Genomic DNA, 23,080 nt, shown 5'->3' on the forward strand with positions numbered 1-23,080 from the left:
ATTTGGGTGGGCCTAATGTAATCATACAGTCACTTTTTAAAAAATCTGAACAGTTAGTTCTGAGGGTTTTTTGTTTGTTTCTTTTGTTTTGTTTTGAGACAGGGTCTTGCTCTGTTGCCCAGGCTGAAGTGCAGTGGCACCATCACAGCTCATTGTAGTCTCAACTACCTGGGCTCAAGCAATCGTCCCACCTCAGCCTCCCAACTAGCTGGGACCACAGGCATATGCCACCACTTCCAGCTAATTTTCTGAAATCTGTGTAGAGACTGGGTCTTGCTATGTTGCCCAGGCTGGTCTAGAATTCCTGGGCTCAAGCAATCCTCCCACCTCAGCCTCCCAGGCTCCCTTGGGACCACAAGCACACACCAACACACCCAGCTAATTTTTGTATTCTTTGTAGAGATGGGGTCTCACTATGTTGCCCAGGCTGGTCTCAAACTCCTGACTTCAAGCAGTCCTCCCACTTGGCCTCCTAAAGTGCTAGGATTACAGGTTTGAGCCACTGTGCCAGGCAATTTTTAAAACTTTTAACTTTTATGGATACATCACAGTTGCACATATCTATGGGGTTGGTGTGATATTTTTGATACAAGCATACAATGTGTAGTCATCAAATCTGGGTAACTGGGCTATCCATTACCTCAAATATTTATCATTTATTTGTGTTGGGAACATTTCTAAATATACTCCTCTAGTTATTTTGAAATATACAATTGGCCGGGTGCAGTGGCTCATGCCTGTAATCCCAGCATTTTGGGAGACCAAGGTGAGCGGATCACTTCAGACCAGGAGTTCCACAGTGGCCAACATGGTGAAACCCCGTCTCTACTAAAAATACAAAAGTTAGCCAAGCATGGTGGTGGGCACCTGTAATCCCAGCTACTCAGGAGGCTGAAGTAGGAGAACTGCTTGAACCTGAGAGGTAGAGGTTGCAGTAAGCTGAGATGGCACTCCAGCCTGGGCAACAGAGCAAGACTCCATCTCAAAAAAAAAAAAAAAAAAAAAAAAAAAAAAAAAAATTTTTTTTAAAAAAGCAAACGTTTGGCTGGGCACAGTGGCTCACACCTGTAATCCCAGCACTTTGGGAGGCCAATGCGGGTGGATCACTTGAGGCCAGGAGTTCAAGACCAGCCTGGCCAACATGGTGAAACCCCGTCTCTATAAAAAATACAAAAATTAGCTGGGTGTGGTGATGCACACCTGTAGTCCCAGTTACTTGGGAGGCAGAGGCAGGAGGATTGCTTGAACTGGGAGGCAGAGGTTGCAGTGAGCCGAGATTGCGCCACTTCAGCCTGGGCGACAAGAGCAAGACTCCGTCTCAAAAAAACACAAAAACAAAAACAAAAACCAAACAAACAGCAAACGTTTTAAAAGGAAGAAAGTCTTGAGGTTAAAGGTCATCTCCAGGCTGAATATCTCACCCTCTGTCCTTGGCCTCCACGGTCACCCCATCCCACTACTTGGGCAAATAGCACCTTCATGCTATCCATTAAAAAAGAATACATCACACTCCCCCAGGCCGGCGTGAGAACCTGGAATAGAAGAATGACGTTTTCTTCTTTGTTTTCAAAAACCATAGCACATTCCCCACCCAGAGAACATGCTCAAAAGAAAACAAAAAAAGATTCAGAACTGCTCATCTTCTTTTTTATTTTTTTTAAATTTAAAAACCTCAACTTTCCTCCACACCTGTAAGACCTATGACATGAACAGATATGCTTTAAAGGTAGAGGTTCTGGCTGGCTTATAAGCACCCAGGATTTCTGCAGAAAACCCCACTGGGGCTTTTACAAATACATTATTTAAAACTTTCTTGTATGGCTCTTTGTTTTTGTTTTTGTGTTTTGTTTTGTTTTTGGAGACAGGGTTTCGCTCTGTTGCCCAGGCTGGAGTGCTGTGGTACAATCACAGCTCACGGCAGCCTCCAACTCCCAGGCTTAAGCGATCCTCCAGCCTTAACCTCCAGAGTAGCTGAGGCAACAGGCACATGCCACCATGCCTGACTTTTTTTTAATGTATAGAGATGGGGTCTCCCTATGTTGCCCAGGCTGGTCTCGCATACCTGGGCACAAGCAATCCTCCACTTGGGCCTCCCAAAGTGCTGAGATTATGGCTCCTTGAGAGTTAGGTTCCCTTTGAGTCAAATGGTGGCATGCCAGGTTTCCATCAGCAGCCGGAGCAACCAGTTTTTCCACTAACGCTTTATTATAATTCTGATGAATGCATAAGTTAAACATTAAAGAACTGGAGAAAGTGTGCTGAGGAAGGACGGCCAAAATGCCAAAACAAATCTACGAAGGCTCTGCCTGAGCTTCCTCAGACCCTAAAATCAGATCGAATAATAAAAGCATTCTTACACATACACCTCATACCAGGGCTCACTGAAGATTAAGAAACTTTCTAAGTGTCTAGAGAAAACTTCGCAGACCCCACACCCTAGTTAAAGATTAGATAGGGACTGACTGAAATACTCCGGCTCCTAGGCGCAATCATACACGTGGGCATAGAGCTTAAAATGCACAGAAACCCTGGAGAAACGACTTGTCACTTTGAGTTGACCTGGTGAGTTAATCTGACCTCCCTGTAACCCGTTGCAGAAATAAATTCCCTTCTCCCCAATCTGTCTGCACCTCATTATTGAACCCCAAGAACAAGCAGCCAGCCCTCGTTCATTCGTCCAGGAACAAAATCTTTGTTAAAGAAAAAAATTACTCAGTGATATTAGGTTGGTAATTGCAGTTATTACTTTTGCACGAACCTCATACTTGTGAAAGCATCACCAAAAAGATAATGAAGACATTATCCCGGCTCAGCATGTGAAGTACAGGGACCACTGCAATGGGGGTTCACAGTGTAGGAGAGCGGCTGGCTCAACGTCCAATATGAATACAGCAAGGGCAAGTGAGAATGTACAGCCACGGGGCAGGCAGCGGGTGTGTAGATGGCAAAGCACAAGGAAACATCAGAGGTGAAGCGGGTTCTGGCTAAACCAACCTCACAGAATTCTTGTTAAAGCCAACCAGCGGGGGTCAGACATCACCCGGGGGTGGTGGGCGATGAGGAACCTGGTATCAAGGGTGGCGGCTTCTCACTAAAGTGTCTCAGCAGTTACTTTGCTGAAATCTAATTTTATAGGGAAACGCACAACCGGGCCTGGCAGGGGCTTCAGGAGCCCGGCTACAGTTTGGCCAGGCAGAGACTTTTTGTCACATCTCCTCACCTAAAAGTGTCCGCATTGAATTCTTGCATCATTTTCTTTTCATGCATTTCCCCAGTCATGTGTTGCAAACGTAACCCTGAAAATACCAAGTATGCAGCCAGTCTGTGAGCCGAGGCAATATGCAGAGACCTGCAGAGCAGCAGCGTTGTCTGCAGATTTAAAGAGGAAGGAAGCAGGACTCCGATAAGGAGGGGCCAGCCAGAGGGGTGGAGGAGAGCTGACTTACAGCTGCCTTGCAGCGGGCCTGCCTTTATCTTGGGAGATGCCTGCAAGTCTGGTCTTCGACTCTGACTCTTGTTCGAGATAAGGGCTGGGATTTATGACGCGCTAGTTAAAGTTTAAACCTCCCCCTGATCCCAGGGTCTGTTTCTTTACTTAAGGTTTGCACGTTTGCAAGTGGCCTAACCAGTTAGAGAGCCTGGATGCACTGAAGGACCGGAGTGGCAACCGCCTCCCCCACCTCCTCAATGTCTGGTTTGAGGCCCCCGAAACCAAGATTCCTCTCGCCCTTCTTGGTGTGCAACCCATGAAACAGAACGAAGGAGACCCTGAGAAGCTCGAGAAGCTGCAACGCTGGCGGCATGCCCTTTCTCTCCTTGCACTCTCACAGTCTTACACGAAAGCTCTGCTGGAGCATGAGCATGCTGTGTGGGGGCTGGGAAGTCCACTCAAATCTCCAGACTAGAAACTGGCCGAGTGCAGTGGCTCATGCTTATCATCCCAGCACTTTGGGAGACCGAGGTGGAAGGATCACTCAAGCCCAGGAGTTCGAGACCAACCTGGCCAACACAGTGGGACCCCGTTTGTACAAAAAATATAAAATCAGGCAGGTGTGGTGGTACACACTTGTGGCCTCAGCTACTTGGGAGGCTGAGGTGGGAGGATCTCCTGAGCCTGGGAGGTCAAGGCTGCAGTGAGCTTATCATGTGAGTACCACTGTACTCCAGCCTGGGTGACAGTCTCAAAAAAAACAAAAAGGGAAAAAAAGAAAAGAAAAACTTTGCAGCGGGAAATTTTTCATATATTGACCTATTAGAAATCCAACTGCATGTTCCATGAATGGAAAACCCTGCACCGAAATTAACTCAAAGTGATCAGAGACCCAAGTGTAAGCGCAAACTCTATAACACGTGCAGAAGAAGACAGAGGAGAAAATCTTTTCCATTTTGGGTTAGGAAAACTTTTTAGATAAGACACCAAAAGCCTGACCCATTAAAAAAAATAATAATAAAAAAATTAAAAAACTTGATTGAGTTTGCCAAATTCCGGCCGGGCATGGGGTGGCTCATGCCTGTAATCCCAGCACTTTGGCAGGCCGAGGCAGGCAGATCACGAGGTCAAGAGATGGAGACCATCCTGGCCAACATGGTGAAACCCAGTCTCTACTAAAAAATACAAAAATTGACTGGGCACGGTGGCTCACGCCTGTAATCCCAGCACTTTGGGAGGCCGAGGAAGGTGGATCACGAGGTCAGGAGATCGAGACCATGCTGGCTAACACAGTGAAACCCCGCCTCTACTAAAAATACAAAAAAATTAGCTGGGCGTTGTTGTGGGGGCCTGTAATCCCAGCTACTCAGGAGGCTGAGGCAGGAGAATGGCATGAACCAAGGAGGCGGAGTTTGCAGTGAGCCAAGAGTGCACCACTGCACTCCAGCCTGGGCAACAGAGCGAGACTCCGTCTCAAAAAAAAAAAAAAAATTAGCTGAGCGTGGTGGCACATGCCTGCGCTACTCAGGAGGCTGAGGCAGGAGAATCGCTGGAACCCGGGATGAGCAGGTTGCAGGGAGCCGAGATCGGACCACTGCCCTCCAGCCTGACAACAGAGCAAGGCTTCATCTCAAAAAAACAAAACAAAACAAAAATTTCTTTTTTTTTTTTTGAGATGGAGTTTTGTTCACTCTTGTTGCCCAGGCTGGAGTACAGTGGCATGATCTTGGCTCACTGCAGCCTCCACCTCGTGGGTTCAAGCAGTTCTCCTGCCTCAGCCTCCTGAGTAGAAACATAAGAAACAGCGAATGCACTGCCATCCCAACCCACAGCTAGACCTCGGATAATGGATAATCACCCTTCTCCCTGTGCCAGGATGTGGCCTCAGGATAAAAAATAATGAGTACAGTTGTGACATTTATTGAGTGCTTGACATGAGCCAGGCATCTGCTCTCAGTGCTTTGCAGATCACAGCTTCTACAGCAATCATGGCTCTTTTGCAACTCCATATCTTGGGGCATTTTGCCAATTTAGCCATTAGTCTATGAACAAAGCCACATTCTGATCAGGTTGGAGAATCAGGAAGGGAGAATGTGGCGGTGTCACACAGCAATCTCGCTCTTACTGACATCACCTCATGTGGCTATGGCTCTTCTACTTCCCTACAGGGGACAAGGTGGGATAGTAGATCAAGGTGTTCTGCTCTCCCCCGACCCAAGCCAAGGAGGAGCCAGGGTCTCAGGCTTGGATCCTCCCATGTTCACCCTGAGCATCTCACAACAGTCATCCCATAAAGCCACTGCTGCATGCTTTCCACAGGCGGTTCTTGATTCTGCCATTTTATAACACTAGCCCTTCCATGTTCCTTACTCTCCGAATGATCCCACACACTCACCATGCATGGATGGTGTTGTTTACGCAATCCAGGTTCATTTCTGTTGCTTATGAGGGGTTTCAGGACATGCCGCTCCAAACCATGGCCCCTTGGCATTGGAGAAAACAGCAGAAGTGGGACGGTCTCTCTGACCTTCCTCTCATCTTTCTCTCCTGAAGCAGGGCAAACCACCCTGATCTGAAAGGTGCCTTAATACCCAGAGGAAAGAAACATCCTTAATTTATTTTAAAAAATTTTGTTAAATTTTTTTGTTTCCATAGGCTTTTGGGAAACAGGTGGTATTTGGTTACATGAGTAAGTTGGGTTTTTTTTATTTTTTTTTTTGTTTTCTGAGACGGAGTCTCGCTCTATCGCCCAGGCTGGAGGGCAGTGGTGCGATCTTGGCTCACTGCAAGCTCCGCCTCCCGGGTTCTCGCCATTCTCCTGCCTCAGCCTCCCAAGTAGCTGGGACTACAGGCACCGCCACCACGCCCGGCTAATTTTTTTTTTTTTTTGTATTTTTAGTAGAGACGGTGTTTCACAGTGTTAGCCAGGATGGTCTCGATCTCCTGACCTCTTGATCTGCCCACCTCGGCCTCCCAAAGTGCTGGGATTATAGGCATGAGCCACCACGCCCGACCATGAGTAAATTCTTTAGTGATGATTTGTGAGATTTTGGTGCACCCATCACCTGAACAGTGTACACTGAACGCAATGTGTAGTCTTTTATCCCTCACCCTCTTCCAGCCCTTCTCCGCAAGACCCCAAAGTCCGTTGTGTCATTCTTACACCTTTGCATCCTCATAGCTTAGCTCTCACTTATGAGTAAGAACATACAATGTTTGGTTTTCCATTCCTGAGTTACTTCACTTAGAATAATGCTCTCCAATTCCATCCAGGCTGCTGTGAATGCCATTAATTCATTCCTTTTTATGGCTGAGTAGTATTCTATCATCCATATATATATATCACAGTTTTTTTATCCACTCATTGATTGATAGGCATTTGGGCTGGATCCACATTTTTTGCAATTGTGAATTGTGCTGCTATAAACATGTGTGTGCAAGTATCTTTTTCAAATAGTAACTTCTTTTCCTTGGAGTAGGTACCCAGTAGTGGGATTGTTGGATCAAATGGTAGGGAACATCCTTATTTCTGAAGATACAGGGACGCAGAAGAATCTGAACTGTTAAAGCAAACTAAAATCTGGCCTAAGAATGTCTCCGTACTCACATACTTGAGTCCTTGCGGGTGAACCGTAACCTAACTTGGCAGGTAGGCAGGCGGACTGAAAACCTAAGGTATTAGTCTGTTCCTGCGCTGCTATAAAGAACTCCCTGAGCCTGGGTAATTTATAAAGAAAGGAGGTTTAATTGGCTCATGGTTCCACGGGCTGTATAGAAAGCATGGCTGGGGAGGCCTCAGGAAACTTACGGTCATGGTAGAAGGCAAAGGGAAAACAAGCATGTCTTACCATGCCTGGAGCAGGACAGAGAGAGAGCGGGGACGTGTCACACACTTTTAAACAACCAGATCTCGCGAGAACTCCGTCATGAGAACAGCATCAAGGAGATGATGCTAAACCATTAGAAACCGCCGCCCCCATGATCCGGTCATCTCCCACCAGGCCCTGCCTTCAACATTAGAGATTACAATTCCACATGAGATTTGTGTGAGAACACAGATCCAAACCATATCACCTAACTTAAGAGTATGCTTCTGTAACAATAGCTACATCTCCACCAATCCCAGCAGCCATACTTCAACCACTCACAGGGAGCCAACTGTTCTAACCATGTTCAAATAAGGCAAATGCTGAGCTGTAACCAATGGAATGTTTCTGTATGTCTCTTTCATTTTCTTTCTTTCTTTGTTTCTTTCTTTCTTTGTTTCCTTTCTTTCTTTCTTTCTTTCTTTCTCTCTCTCTCTCTCTCTTTCTTTCTTTCTTTCTCTCTCTCTCTCTCTCTTTCTTTCTTTCTTTCTCTTTCCTTCTTTCCTTCTTTCTTTCTTTCAACAGAGTCTTGCTGTGTCACCTAGGCTGGAGTGTAGTGGCATGACCTTGGCTCACTACAACCTCCGTCTCCCGGGTTCAAGCGGTTCTCCTGCCTCAGCCTCCTGCCACCAAGCCTGGCTAATTTTTTATATTTTTAGCAAAGATGGGGTTTTGCCATGTTGGCCAGGCTTGTCTCGAACTCCTGACCCCAAGTGATTTAAGGTTTCCTTCCATCTCCTCATTTGGTGACCCTATGATTAAACCTTTTTCTCTTCTGCAGCCCTGAGTCTTGTGGTATAGACATGCTGCGTGCGACAAACCTATTACGGTTACCATTTAGCCTGGAGCAGGAAACAGAAGTGGGTCCTCACCAGACACTGAATCTGCCATTCTTTGACCTTGGACTTTAGCCTCCAGAACTGTGAGCCACAAATGCTGGTTGGGATAAACCATGTAGTCTATGGGGTTTTCTTACGGCAGCTTAAATTGACTGAGACAGCTGGGGAGCAATTTGGCAGGTAGTCTCTGAGGAATGGCTGTTACCTGTGATGTCCCATCAACATCTTTGCCTGAGTTGGTCCAGGTTTACATGATTTCCACCCATCACAATGGCTCACCTTTTAAATTTTATTTTATTCATTATTTTATTTTATTTTATTTTAAATTTTATTTTGTTTTATATTTTGAGACGGAGTCTTACTCTGTCACCCAGGCTGGAGTGCAGTGGCACAATCTCGGCTCACTGCAAGCTCCGCCTCCTGGATTCAAGCGATTCTCCTGCCTCAGTCTCCCGAGTAGCTGGGATTACAGGTGTGCGCCACCATGCCTGTTTTTGTGTTTTTTATAGAGACGTGGTTTCACTATATGTTGGCCAGGCTGGTCTCGAACTCCTGACCTCAGGTGATCCAGCTGCCTCGGCCTCCCAAAGTGCTGGGATTACAAGCGTGAGCCACCCGCAGCCCCTGGCCTGGGGTCCCTTTTATAAGGACACTTATCCCATTCATGAGTCTAGATCCTGAATTGTTTCCTAAAAGCACTATCTCCTAATACTATTGTTTTGGGGATTAGGTTTCAACACATGAATGTTCAAGGCACACAATGTTCAAGGCAAGCATTGAGACCACAGCAACAGCCAAATCCACAACACTGCCAAAGAATGCCCAAACAGCTGCCATTGTCTTCTGCGAGGCTCTACACAACTTCCTGAAGGGCAGAATGCCTGGACTGGCCTCTCTGCCAGCCACCAACAAGATTCCCGCTTTCCAGGCTCTCTGCCGACTCTATCCTATGAATTCTGGCTGGCCTTTGACCCTTCACTTCATCCCCAATGGACTCCCCTCTGAGAGAAGAAATCCATTTGAATGCAAGATCACTGACCAGTGTACAAAATGACAAATAAGGTGTCTCAGTGTTCTTGGACAGAGGCCAAGTCACCAAGTCACATGACGTGAACTGGGTTAGAGGGCGGTAATGAGGGAAGAAAGGAAAGGTTCAAAATTGCCCATGACATAGATGGGCCCTACTGAAGCTATTTCAGTCTTGCTGTCAGAGGCTTTTGAATGAGAGCGACTCCATCCTGAATAGGGCCTGGGTAAAATGAGGCTGAGACCTGCTGAGTGGCATTCCCAGGAGGTGTGGCATTCTAAGTCACAGGATGAGACAGGAGGTCAGCGCAAGACAAAGGTCACAAAGACCTTGCTGATAAAACAGCTTGCGTGAAAGAAGCCAGCCAGAACCCACCAAAACCAAGATGGTGACAAATGTGACCTCTGGCCATCCTCATAGCTCATTACATGCTAATCAGAAAGCACAGACTACTAAGAGACACTCCCACCAGCGCCAGGACAGTTTACAAACATCACGGCAATGTCAGGAGATTACCCTATATGATCTAAAAGTGGAGGAACCCTCAGTTCTGGGAATTGCCCACCCCTTTGCCAGAAAGCTCAAGAATAATCCACCCCCTGTTTAGCAGACAATCAAGAAATAACCATTACAAAAGTCCACCAACAGCCCACGCCGCTGCTCTGCCCATGGAGTGGCCATTCTTTTATTCCTCTACTTTCTCCATAAACTTGCTTTCACTTTACTCCATGGATTCGCCCCGAATTCTTTCTGGCCGCCAAGATCCGAGAACCCTCTCTTGGGATCCAGATAGGGACCTGTTTCCAATAACATTGATGTTGTAATTTTTCACCCCTGGGTTTTGTCCCATCAGGGTACATCCGTTGGGTTATAAAATCCTTCCAAGGAGAAATTCCTGTGAAGTCATTTTCCTGCAGAGCCAAGAGTTAGGGAACTGTGAGAATGGACAGCATTCGCGGAAAAGGAAACACCAGGTGGGGCAGGAGGAGAAGGGGAGGCAGGGAGGAAAGGAAGATCCGCCAGTGTGCCTGCTTGGTGAGAACGAGGAGATTTGGGGGTGCTTCTCCCATGGGGAAGACTTCCTGGTTTTAGTTTTCAAGAGCTCCTCATTGGAATCAGACAAGATGCTGCTGATAAAAACAGGAAAACTCTAAAATATTTGAAAAGATTTATTCTGAGCCAAATATGAGTGAGCATGGGCTGTGACACTATCAGAGGCATTGGAAGCAGAGCCACTCCATCTTGTATAGGGGCTGGGTAACATGAGCCTGAGACCTGCTGGGCTGCCTTCCCAGGAGGTGTGTGAGGCACTCCTAGTCACACGATGAGACAGGAGGTCGGCACAAGATACAGGTCACAAAGACCTCGGTGATAAAACAGGTTGCAGTCAGATCCCACCCAAACCAAGATGGTGACAAGAGTGACCTCTGGTGGTCCTCACTACTACACTCCCACCAGCGCTGTGACAGTTTACAAATGCCACGGCAACGTCAGGAAGTTTCCCTATATGGTCTAAAAAGGGAAAGAATGAATAATCCACCCCTTGTTTAGCACATCACCAAGAAATAACCGTAAAAATGGGAAACTAGGAGCCCTCGGGGCTGCTCTGTCTATGGAGGAGCCATTCAGGTATTCCTTTACTTTCTTAATCAACTTGCTTTCACTTGACTCTGTGAACTCGCCCTCAATTCCTTCTTGCACGAGCTCCAAGAACCCTGTCTTGGGGTCTGGATCTGGACTCCTTTCCAGCAACACAGCTATTCACATTAAAGTGTTAACTAACTGTAAATGCCAGGGAAAAGAGATGGAATGGCGAAGTATGACCTTCCGGGAGCCTCCACCAGAGAAGGAAGAAAGCCTCAGATGGGCATTCGTACATTCCCTAAACACACTGCACATGCTCACTTTCCAAGGGTGAGGAGGGCACTGCTTATGTGGGCTGCCCATCCCAAGGGAAGAGTCACGGGTAAGAAAGAGGCCAGCATGTAAACTCCCAGGGTCAAGGTTAAACTCCCTCCCTCTCGCTCTCTTTGCCCTTCAGCTGTGCACTTGCCTCTCTTCCAGGAGTACCTTCCTTTCTTCCTGTTTTAAGGCTTTTTAAAATAAACGGCCACTTCTGCTCTGAAACTTGCCTCGGTCTCTTTTTCTGCCTTACGCCCTCAGTCAAATTCTTTCTTCCGAGGAGGCAAGGATTGAAATTGCTGTACACCCCTACAGATTCGCCACTGGGAACTCAGGGTAACTGAGGTCTCCCCCACTGCTATCAGGCACAGAGCTTCAGTTCTGCAAGATGAAAACGTTTTGAAGAGCCATGCACAGCAATGTGATTAGACTTAACTCTACTCAACTCTTCACTCTACTCCCCCGCTTCTTGTTTTAATTTTTGTATTTTTTTGTAGAGACGAGGTTTCATCATGTTGCACAGGCTCATCTCCATGTCCTGAGCTCAACAGATCCACTCACCTTGGCCTCCCAAAGTGCTGAGATTACATGCATGAGCCACCACAGCTGGCCTGAATTGTACTCTTGAAAATGGTTAAGATAGTAAATTTAATGTTTTGTGTTTTGCACTACAATAAAAAAAGAGAGACCCCAGTTTATGTTGCTTCAACTCTTGCCTCCTTTTCCTGTATTTTTCTCTTCTGTTTTCTCCTCTCCTCCTTTTTCGTTACCCCACTTTCCCCTGAACCTTGACATATCGCAAAGCCTTGCCAAATCAACCATCCCGAGAGTGCTGAAAAGGGATTGCACCCATAATGGAAGAAAGAGGTATTTAAACCACGGCAACGACAGCCTCCAATGGACACGGTGCCAGGTTTCGCAACAGCTGAAGATGAAGAAAAGCGTAATCTGTTTTTTGTTTTTTTTTTTTTTGAAACAGTCTTGCTCTGTTGCGCAGGCTGGAGTGCAGTAGCGCGATCTCGGCTCACTGCAACCTCTGCCTCCAAGGTTCAAGCGATTCTCCTGCCTCAGTCCCCCGAGTAGCTGGGATTACAGGAGTGCACCACCACACCTGGCTAAGTTTCATATTTTTAGTAGAGATGGGGTTTCACCATGTTGGTCAGGTTGGTCTCGAACTCCTGACCTGAAGTGATCCATCCGCCTCGGCCTTTCAAAGTGCTGGGATTACCAGCGAGAACCACTGTACCTGGCCAGAAACGTGAAATGTGGGCCAGTCCTCAAAAACACGTACCCCTCTCTTCTCATCTTACAACACTCGGATCCTGCTGTGCCACAGTGAATCAAATACCTGTGCACAGGGGCTGTCTGGTGCAGATGTGCTGGATAAAAGCCCATAGCTCTATTCAAGTCACTTCTTTTCCTTCAGCACGTGTTCAAGCAGAATTAATGAACAGGTGTCTAGCATGTTTACTAATATTTCTAAGTTTTTTCCTTTTTGAGACAGGGTGTTGCTCTGTTGCCCAGGCTACACAGTATGTGGTGCGATCATGGCTTGCTGCAGCCTTGACTTCCTGGGCTCAAGCAATCCTCCCACCTCAGCCTCCCAGGAAGCTGGGACTACAGGCATGCACCACCATGCCTGGCTATATTTGTGTATTTTTATAGAGACAGGGTCTTGCTATGTTGCGTAGGCTGGCTAAATTTGTAAACATTATCATACACAGTCATAAACATTTTTTATCTTAATGGTAATTTTTTTTCTTCTTTTTTTTTTTTTTTTTTTTGAGACATAGCCTCGCTGTGTCACCCAAGCAGGAGTGCAGTGGCATGATCTTGGCTCACGGCAGCCTCCACCTCCCGGGCTCAAGCAATATAATTTTTAAAACCCAAGTTATTGGCAGTATCTCTAAAGATCTCAGTAAGGCCAGGGACGGTGGCTCACTCCTGTAATCCCAGCACTTTGGGAGGTAGAGGTGGGCAGATCGCTTGAGTCCAGGAGTTCGAGACCAGCCTGGGCAACACAGTGAAATCTGTCTCTACTAAAAAAAAATTAGCTGCACATGGTGGTGCATGCCTATCGTCCCAGGTACTTGAGGGGCTGAGGCAAGAGGATGACCTGAGCCTGGGAGCTCAAGATTGCTGTGAGCCCTGATGGTGCCGCCGCACTCCAGCCTAAGCAACACAGTAAGACCCTGTCTCAAAAACAAGATTTCAATCAGATGTTGACAATGAAAGCAGCAGCTCATGCTTTCATGCTTAATAGTTACCACAGACTGTGCTAACAGCTTTCCGTTCATTGTCGCATTTTATCCTCAGAAAATTCCCATGAGCATGTGGTATTGTAATCCCTATTTTATAGATAAGGAGAGAAGATGTGGGGCTTAGCGTTCATTTGTTACAAAGATGTTTTTAAACTACTGGCTGCGTTTCCCTGATGAGGTGTGAAGTCAATTTAGAACATCAAAATTGGCTTGTTCTTAAAAATAAGACCTTGGAGAAATGTCTGGCCCCAGGTGTGAGGGGAGAAAATCTATGATGGTTCTGGAGAATCTCATTTTGCCAGGAAGCAAGGAAGTGATCAAAGACTAATGGGGGCTGGGCACGGTGGCTCACGCCTGGAATCCCAGCACTCTGGAATCCCAGCACTCTGGAATCCCAGCACTCTGGGAGGCCAAGGCAGGCAGATCACTTGAGGCCGGGAGTTTGAGACCAGCCTGACCAACATGGTGAAACCCCGTCTCTACTAAAAATACAAAAATTAGCCAGGCATGGTGGCACGTGCCTATAATCCCAGCTACTCGTGAGGCTGAGGCAGGAGAATCACTTGAACCCGGGAGGTGGAGGCTGCAGCAAGCCGAGATCGCGCTACTGCACTCCAGCCTGGATGACAGAGTGAGACTCTGTCTTAAACAAAAATGAATAAAAAGAAAAATAAAAAAAGACTAATGGGATCAGTTCATAGACTTAAGAATCCATCTAAAGAGAGTCCCACTGGTAAATCTGGTACAATTTGAGCCAGACATGGTGGCTCTTGCCTGTAGTCCCAGCCACCTGGGAGGCTGAGATGGGAGGATCACTTGAACCCAGGAGGTTGAGGCAGCAGTGAGCTATATGATCATGCCACTGCACTCCAGCCTGGGCAACAGAGTAAGACCCTGTGTCGTTAAAAAAAAAAAAAAAAAAAAGAACCCTTTAAACATTAAAAAAATAATACATTGGACTGCTTTTTACATATTGAACAATCAAAACATAGTAGTGATATTCAAGAGGAGTGTGCTAGGGAGGGAAAGAGGAACAGAAAAGCTCTTTTGTGCGGCTGAGTGTTGGGCGACGCATGCCGCAGTCACGGCAGACTCACAGAGCATCGGCATTTAGCAGCTATGCAGCGGAACCAGGGCAAGATCCTCAAGGCAGGCTGCAATCCTATGGAAAGTATATTCTTGCACAGTATATGTCTCATACTGGGTATAGCTGGATTTCCACGAATGTGCTTCCAACAGGTATTGTCTGTGCCAAGAAAAACTTCATTTTGTTTCTTAGGATGATGGATAGAGCAGGGATAGAAGACATCAAGTTTGTAAACCTATGCAACTCCTTTGATCTATTAAAAAAAATGGGGGCCAGGTGCAGTGGGTCAGGCCTGTAATCCTCAGTACTTCAGGAGGCCAAAGCAGGAGGATTGCTTGAGGCCAGGAGTTGGAGACCAGCCTGGGCCACATAGTGAGACTCCTATGAGACCCCACCTCTACAAAGTTTAAAAAATTAGCTGGGTGTGGTGGCACAGGCCTGTAATTTCAGCTACTTGAGAGGCTGAGGTGGGAGGATCACTTAAGCCCTGGAGTTGGAGGCTGCAGGAAGCCATGCTCAGGCCACTGCACTCCAGCCTGGACAACAGAGTGAGACTCTGTGTCAAAAAAAATAAATAAAATAAATAAAATAAAATAAAACAAAATAATTAAAATAGATTATTTAATTATTTTATTTTTCTATTATGGGTTTGTTTTGTTTTGTTTTGTTTGAGATAGAGTCTCACTCTGTTGTCTAGGCTGGAGTGCAGTGGTGCAATCTCAGCTCACTGTAACCTCCACCTCCTGGGTTCAAGCAATTCTCCTGCCTTAGCCTCCTGAGTAGCTGGGATTACATGCATGCACCACCATGCCTGACTAATGTTTGTATTTTTAGTAGAGACGGGGTTTCACCATGTTGGCCAGGCTGGTCTTGAACTCCTGACCTCAGGCGATCTGCCTGCCTTGGCCTCCCAAAGTACCGGGTACAGGTGTGAGTCACTGTAATTGGCCAAATATACATAAATAATTTTTAAAATGGTACTGTACACTAAAGAGCAGAGGTCTATGAAACCAGAAAGAATTGCTCTGCTTTTCCTAATTCAACAGTGGTGGTCAGAAAGAAACCCCTTTCTGCTTCAAACTACAGTTCCACCCCAAAACGCTTTAACACTAGGACCTGTTTGGTGCTTCCAAGTATCAGCCAAACGTTTCAGCAGGATTTGACCAAGTTACTTTGAGGAACAAAAATACTATAACTTGTTCCTGTGGATCTATAGGCATCAATCCACCCTGCCAATTCAATAGATCTAGAAATCCGTTCCTTCCCACATCATTTCCACCTGCCACCAAATAATAATCTCACAACCTTTATTTATTTATTTTTAAATAATTTCAACTTTTATTTTAGGTCTAAGGGGTACACGTGCCAGTTGGCTACTAGGGCATATTCAGTGGTAGTGAGGTATGGGGTATGCATGAACCCACCACCCACATACTGAGCACTGCACCTGTGAACCCTGAAAATCTGAGACAGGTCTCAGTTAGTTTAGAAAGTTTATTTTGCCAAGGTTGACGACACACACCCGTGACACGGCCTCAGGAGGGCCTGACAACATGAGCCCAAGGTGGCCAGAGCATGGTTTGGTTTCATACATTCTAGGGACACAAGTGACGTCAATCAATATGCCCATTTTTAACGACACTCTCGGTGGCCCCTGACAGCCACGAGGTGAGATACACAGCATATTGTGCCCATTGAATGAAGATACTTCTGACAATGAGACTTTCTCATGGAATAAAGTGTATATTCACAAACTTATGGTATATTGATTTATCCCATGTCACAGAGCTGGGTATAAAGAGAGCACTCAATATGCATATGACAAATGAATAAATGAATGAATGAAATTGACAAAGCAAAGTTCAGAAAATGGGTACCTTTCCTAAAGAGACCCTACAAGATTACAAAGGGTTAAGTAAACAGTTCTATGCATTTTACTGTGACCAGCAATTCTGAAAAATCCATCTGATAATTTAAATTTATTGTTGGAACTGACTCCTTCTATCTAGCTGTAATTTTGTACCCTTTAACAAATCTCTCTCTATCACCCCTTCTCCCTACCCTTCCTGGCCTCTGGTATCCTCTGCTCTAGTTTTTACTTTTTAAGCTAGTTCTAGTGTTCTATTGCAGGGGTCCCCAACTCCTGGGCTGCAGACCAGTGCTGGTCCACGGCCTGTTAGGAACTGGGCTGCACAGCAGGAGGTGAGTAGCGGGTGAGTGAGCAAAGCTTCATCTGTATTGATAGCTGCTCCCCATCGCTCCCATTACCACCTGAGCTCTGCCTCCTGGCAGATCGGCAGCGGCATTAGATTCTCGTAACAATGCAAACCCTACCGTGATCTGCGCATGCAAGGGATCTAAGTTGCGTGCTCCTTTTGAGAATCTAATGCCTGATGATCTGTCTCCTATCACCCCTGGATGGGACTGTCCAGTTGCAGGAAAACAAGCTCAGGGATCCCACTGATTCTACAAGTTGCTGAGTTGTGTAATTATTTCATTACATGTTACAATGTAATCATCATAGAAATAAAGTGCACAGGCCGGCACGCGGTGGCTCAAGCCTGTAATCTCAGCACTTTGGGAGGCCGAGACGGGCGGATCACGAGGTCAGGAGATCAAGACCATCCTGGCTAACCCGGTGAAACCCCGTCTCTACTAAAAATACAAAAAAACTAGCCGGGCGAGGTGGCGGGCGCCTGTAGTCCCAGCTACTCGGGAGGCTGAGGCAGGAGAATGGCGTGAACCCGGGAGGCGGAGCTTGCAGTGAGCTGAGATCTGGTCACTGCACTCCAGCCTGGGCAGAGAGCAAGACTCCATCTCAAAAAAAAAAAAAAAAAAAAAAAAAGTGCACAGTAAGTGTCATGCACCTGAATCATCCCCAAACCATCCCCCAAGCCTGGTTTCTGGAAAAATTGTCTTCCATGAAACTGGTCCCTGGTGCCAAAAAGGCTGGGGACCGCTGGTATACAGCACTGTAGGATGACTACAGCCCAAAATCATATATAGTTTCAAATATATGTCTATAGAAGTAGAATACTGAATGTTCCCAACACAAAAAATGGTACAGGCTGGAGAAGATGGATATGCTAATTCCCGCGACCTGATCAGCATACATTACATGTATTGCAACTTTACTATGTGTCCCGTAATAATGTACAATTATTACATGACAATTAAAAAACATTTTAAATCAAAAATAAAATAATTTACTGTTTACTTTTAAAGTTTTACCTTGCAATTCCAGCTCAAATAATGCTTATTATTATTAATATTATATTTTATTTATGTATTTATTTTTTGAGACAGATTCTCACTCTGTCACCCTGGCTAGAGTATGGTGGCACGATCTCAGCTCTCTGCAACCTCTGCCTCCCTGGCTCAAGCAACTCTTGTGCCTCAGCCTCCTCAGTAGCTGGGATTACAGACATGTGCCATCATGCCCAGCTAATTTTTTTGTGTTTTTGGTAGAGACGGGCTCTCACCATGTTGCCCAGGCTGGTCTTGAACTCCTGGCCACAAGTGATCCACCTATTTCAGCCTCCCAAAGTGCTGGCATCACAGGAGTGAGCCACCACGCCCAGCCCAATGCTTACTATTTTCAAAACAAAATACAATAGAAAAGGCCGAAAATGAAATAGAAAGGCCCTGCCCTTGGTTTAATGTAAAATATAACTCTGATATCGCAGGAAACAGGCAGACACACTGGAAGGAGACCACATGGCTGTTTTTTAACATTTTAATTTAAACGTGTCAGCATTTGTCCAAATGAGATGATACAGGCTAGAATGCATGGCAGAATTCCAGACTGGACTCACTCCATAAGCCAGCTCATCACTGCCTGTGAACGTGAATTCTGGTCCTCAGAGAAGCTGACATTTTCTCCCTGAACATTCCTGTGGTCTCCCTCTGAAAGCCAATGACCATCCAACCCTGACTCACCTGAGACTGTAGCCATATGGCTATTTTAAATGAACCCCTGAAATATCCTATGAACATCGCCCTCTGAGACTGAAGATTATTAACCAACCACAAGGAAAGAGAAACAGCCCCTCCATCACATCTTGCACAAAAAAAATGCCACCACTAATGCCATAAATTCAGGCAGGTTCCTCTATCCAAAGGCTAAACTGCTTCAGGTGACCTAAAAAGTGGCCACTCCTCTCCACGTAAACACATCCAGCTGATACAGGCTAGAATCGAGTTCTCCCACAACCTTCCTATCCCATCTCTAATTTACTCTCTGCTTTTCCCTGGGATGTGCATGATAAATAAACCTTCCAAACATTTCAAAAATCGCACTTTCCTCTCTTTATTACAACGACGCCCATTTTTAACGACACTCTCGGTGGCCCCCGACAGCCACCTGTTGAGATACACAGCATACCGTGCCCATTGAATGAAGATACTTCTGACAATGAGGCTTTCTCGTGGAATAAAGTGTCCCATCTCATAAAACTGAGAATTCTCTGGAAAGAGCTGAGTGGAAATGACTTCGAGGAGCGCAGTGATTCACTAAGTTATTAAGAACTGAGGTAGTGACGGTAGAGACCAAGCCAAGAGCAGTCAAAGGTGGACCGACTGCACCCTGACTTTTGTCATCAAGCAGAGAGCATCTCTAGATCCTGTTATCCTGAGCAAGTTGTTGCTCTAAATCGTTTGGGGACAAGCCCTTGATTCTTCTCAACCAGCAAGTGAATCGGTTTAGATCCCCTAAGCCACCTGCATCCCCCAAGCCACCTACAACCTTTCTTCCCTAAGTCCACAAGTAGAATTTCTGTCAACGCTCTAGGAAGTCCTGTTAGGATTTAAAGCAGAGAGACCACAGCCGGGGCGTTTCTCGGATACGCTTCGCCAAGTCCAAATGAGAGTCAAAGTCACCATGTCTGAATGTTTCCTTAGCCCTACAGAAACGGATCTCCTTGGCAAAGCCTCAGAGGTGCTAAATACGTATATTAGTGTTGTTAGCTTAGTAATGGGAGGACATTTGCAGTGAGGTTTAATTCTAAATAGGGTAGGTCTCATAGCACCTGTACGACACAGCTCCAGCGTACTTCAGAGGTCTTTCGGGCAACAGCAGACACCACCATCAAGGGTCTACTAGAATTTTATTACTGCTCACTTTTGCCAACAGGTTCAAGGGTAGAAGTGACCTCTGAAGAAAGCCCAGAAGGCATTGGTGGAGGGGTTGGGGCGAGGGGCATTAAGGTGGATTTCTATACTCTACGTTTTTTGTGTGAGGCACTCAAATGGATTAAGCATAAATAGAGGCACAAGGTTCAACAGCGTTTTCCTTTGAAAGGACCAGAGGAGATCTCCACGCAAGAGGATCACCCAACAGGACATTGTCTAACTATACGCAACGCCCACCAGCTGCCGGATTACTGCAGGAACCGGTCCAGCTTCTCCTGGATGCGGGCAAACGCGTCCTTCCCCATGTAGTCGATACGGCCTTCCTCCCACTTCCTCCTCTCTTCCTCTGGGCTCAATTCCTTCACCTTCTCTTCGATGGAGATCTGGGAAACAGAGACGGCCAGGTCGACCTAGGGAAGATAATCAGTGGGAGATGGTTTTTGCAGCTGTCCGTTATCAAGGGAAAGACTGCTACAACCCATCCAGTGTGGGTTCTGCAGAAAGATGCGTCTCAGTTCTCTAAAAGAGACTGCGAATCACTAGCACTTTGTTTTTAATGAGACAGGTCTCACTCTGTCGTCCAGGCTGGAGTGCAGTGGTGCAGTCATAGCTCACTGCAGCCTCAACCTCCTGGGCTCAAGAGATCCTCCCACCTCTGCCTCCTCAGTAGCTGGGACTACAGTGCACATCACCATGCCCAGCTAATTTTTGTATTTTTTGCACAGATGGGGTCTCATTATGTTGCGCAGGGTGGTCTTGAATTCCTGGGCTCAAGCAATCCTCTTGCCTTGGCCTCCCAATGAGCTGGGATTGCAGGCGTGAGCCTGCACACCCAGCAGCACTTTTCTTTTGAGCTAAATACACACTAGCTTTAGTTTAATATGCTTAGAAGATAATTTTTTTGCTTAAGTTTTCTTGAAATTTTATAAAATGTAATTGTATGTGTTCTTTTTCCTGAATTGTTTTCATTTCTAGCCACTAAACCATTTTAAACACACACACTACTTAGTACTGTCACCCACCAAAACTTCTGTTTTGTATGACAGTGAATAACCAAACTACGTTAAATGAAAAAAAAAAAACTCACCTCATGTAAGTAAAGCCTATAATAATTTGGACTGCTTGGCAAAGGAATTTAAATAATAATTCTGATAGTTTTTTCAATGCAGAGTTTCTCCCTTCTTAAGGGACATATGAAAAAATAGATGAATATGCAAGCATGTAACAACACACACACACACACACACACACACACACACACACTTTTGTTTGGCTTTCAGATGAGTCAACAAAAAGAATAAATACGTTTGCTTTAGACACTTCTTACCAAGAACTAGAAAAAGACTTAAAAATTTAAAGATGGTAACAATAATAGACACACACATCTATCTATCTATCTATCATCTATCTCATCTACCAACCATTTATTATCTATCATCTGTCTCATCTATCTACCTATGTTCTATCTATCCATTCATCCATCCATCCATCTGTCCATCCATTCTATTTATCAATAAATCATGTCGTCTATCACTCCATCGTCTATCTACCTATTTATCTATCTGTGATCTCTACCTATGTACTTTCTATCACTCTATCTATCCATCTATGCATCCATCCATCCATCTATCCATTCTATCGATCATCTATCACTCTATCATTTATCTGTTTATCTAAAATATCTCTCTCTCTCTATCACTCTATCATTCATTTATCTATCATCTCTATTTATCTACTACCTATCATTTATCTCTTCTATATCTATGTATCTATTATCTAGATGTGAGGATGACTGGATATATAGATGAGATAGATGACAAATAGAAAACACATAGATAGCTGGGTGTGGTGGTTCACGTCTGTAATCCCAGCACTTTGGGAGGCCGAGGCGGGTGGATCAATTGAGGTCAGGAGTTTGAGACCAACCTGGCCAACATGGTGAAACCCCATCTCTACTAAAAATACAAAAATTAGCCAGGCTTGGTCATGGGCAACTGTAGTCCCAGCTACTCGGGAGGCTGAGTCAGGAGAATCACTTGAACCTGGGAAGCGGAGGTTGCAGTAAGCTGAGATCGCACCACTGCACTCCAGAATGGGCGACAGAGTGAGACTCCATCAAAAAAAAAAGAAAAAGAAAAAAAAGAAAACAGATAAGAGGTAGATAGATACATGATATGTATAGAGATAGATATATAGAAAGATATATTTGAGTTTTTACACCATGAGTATATACTACTTTCTTCTCTAATTACTTGCCACAGTGTTTTTAAAAGGTTTTTACATATAAGATTCTGCCTTCTACACTCGTTCCCATATATTATATTTTATTTAAAGACAGCTATCCTATTGATTAAGGTGATAGCAAGAGTTAACAAATACATTTAAAAGTCCACTTCAGGATACTGCAGCATTTCTCCCCTCTAAGGCACTTGCATTTAGATCTATTCAGTTCCTGAGAATGAGATGTTTCTGGAATTAACAGGACCTACAGCACCCAACCCCATACTAGTTTTCAAGACAAACTAGCACAGTGATTGTGACATTTCTAACAAGAGATGAGTATCCAAGAAAACAACAAGCTGCTCCAATGTGATGAATTAGGGTATTATACAAGACACTAAATAAAGGTCCCCTAGAGGACAGTGTGGACACACAGGAGAAGAAGGTCAAAGTGCCCCAGTTTAGCAAATCAATGACTGAGATTTTCCTCATCTTTATGGGCCAAGCACTAACTAGGGCTTTCCCTAGACCACTCTCCTTTTTAATACTCCTCCTTCCAATTCTGCGAGGCGGGCAGCCCAGCCTCCCCCTCATGAACACTGAAGGAAAGTAGTGAGCTCAGGCCGGGCGCGGTGGCTCATGCCTGTAATCCCAGCACTTTGAGAGGCCAACAAAGGAGGATCACGTGAGGCCAGGTGTTTGAGACCAGCCTGGATAGCATAGTGAAACCCCAACTCTACAAAAATAAAAATAAAAAATTAGCTGGTTGCAGTGGCCCATGCCTATAGTCCCATTTCCTTGGAAGGCTGAGGCAGGAGGATTGTTTAGCTATGATCATGCCACTGCACTCCAGCCTGGGCTACAGAGCAAGACCCTGTCTCTGAATAATAATAATAATAATTTATAAAAAGAAAAAGTAATGAACTCACCCAGGATCCCAAACCTATCACATGGCTGAGCTGTCCAACGTAGGTCTACCCAACCTCACACTGATGCCCCGTCACCCACTAATAACTACAGATTCAATTCATAGAGCCTCAAATGATGACCACAAGGGTGGAACATGCCGAAGGGATACATTCACATGTTTATAAGAAATCTTGACCTCAACCAATAGCTCTAGAAATTAAGTTCGAAATGCTGCATTTGAACATTAACCAAGTAAGAATGAGGAAAAAAACTTTCACATTTTCTCCAAGGGTGACTGTCCAGGGAAGGCATTTAGCCAACAAAAACATTTATGATATAGTAGGTCACATTCTAAAGTGTGCGTTCAATACCAACTTTCAGTCTAGACCTAAACCTAGCTCTAGAGCTG

At 45.4% G+C, this 23,080-nt stretch overlaps 1 protein-coding gene across 2 annotated transcripts in view; it reads right to left on the reverse strand.

Moving 5' to 3' along the window:
• Positions 1-18,393: 18,393 nt before the first annotated feature.
• The window catches only part of GYG2 (glycogenin 2), a 52,703-nt gene continuing 48,016 nt past the window's right edge, over positions 18,394-23,080 (reverse strand). For both annotated transcript variants that reach the window (XM_011972116.1, XM_011972115.1), the window contains exon 11: positions 18,394-19,952. In XM_011972116.1, coding sequence (XP_011827506.1) covers positions 19,791-19,952 — 162 coding nt within the window. In that variant the 3' untranslated portion in view covers positions 18,394-19,790. The remainder of the gene's footprint in view (positions 19,953-23,080) is intronic.

This window comes from Mandrillus leucophaeus, unplaced genomic scaffold, assembly GCF_000951045.1.
Source record: "Mandrillus leucophaeus isolate KB7577 unplaced genomic scaffold, Mleu.le_1.0 Scaffold127, whole genome shotgun sequence".
Taxonomy (NCBI): Eukaryota; Metazoa; Chordata; class Mammalia; order Primates; family Cercopithecidae; genus Mandrillus; species Mandrillus leucophaeus.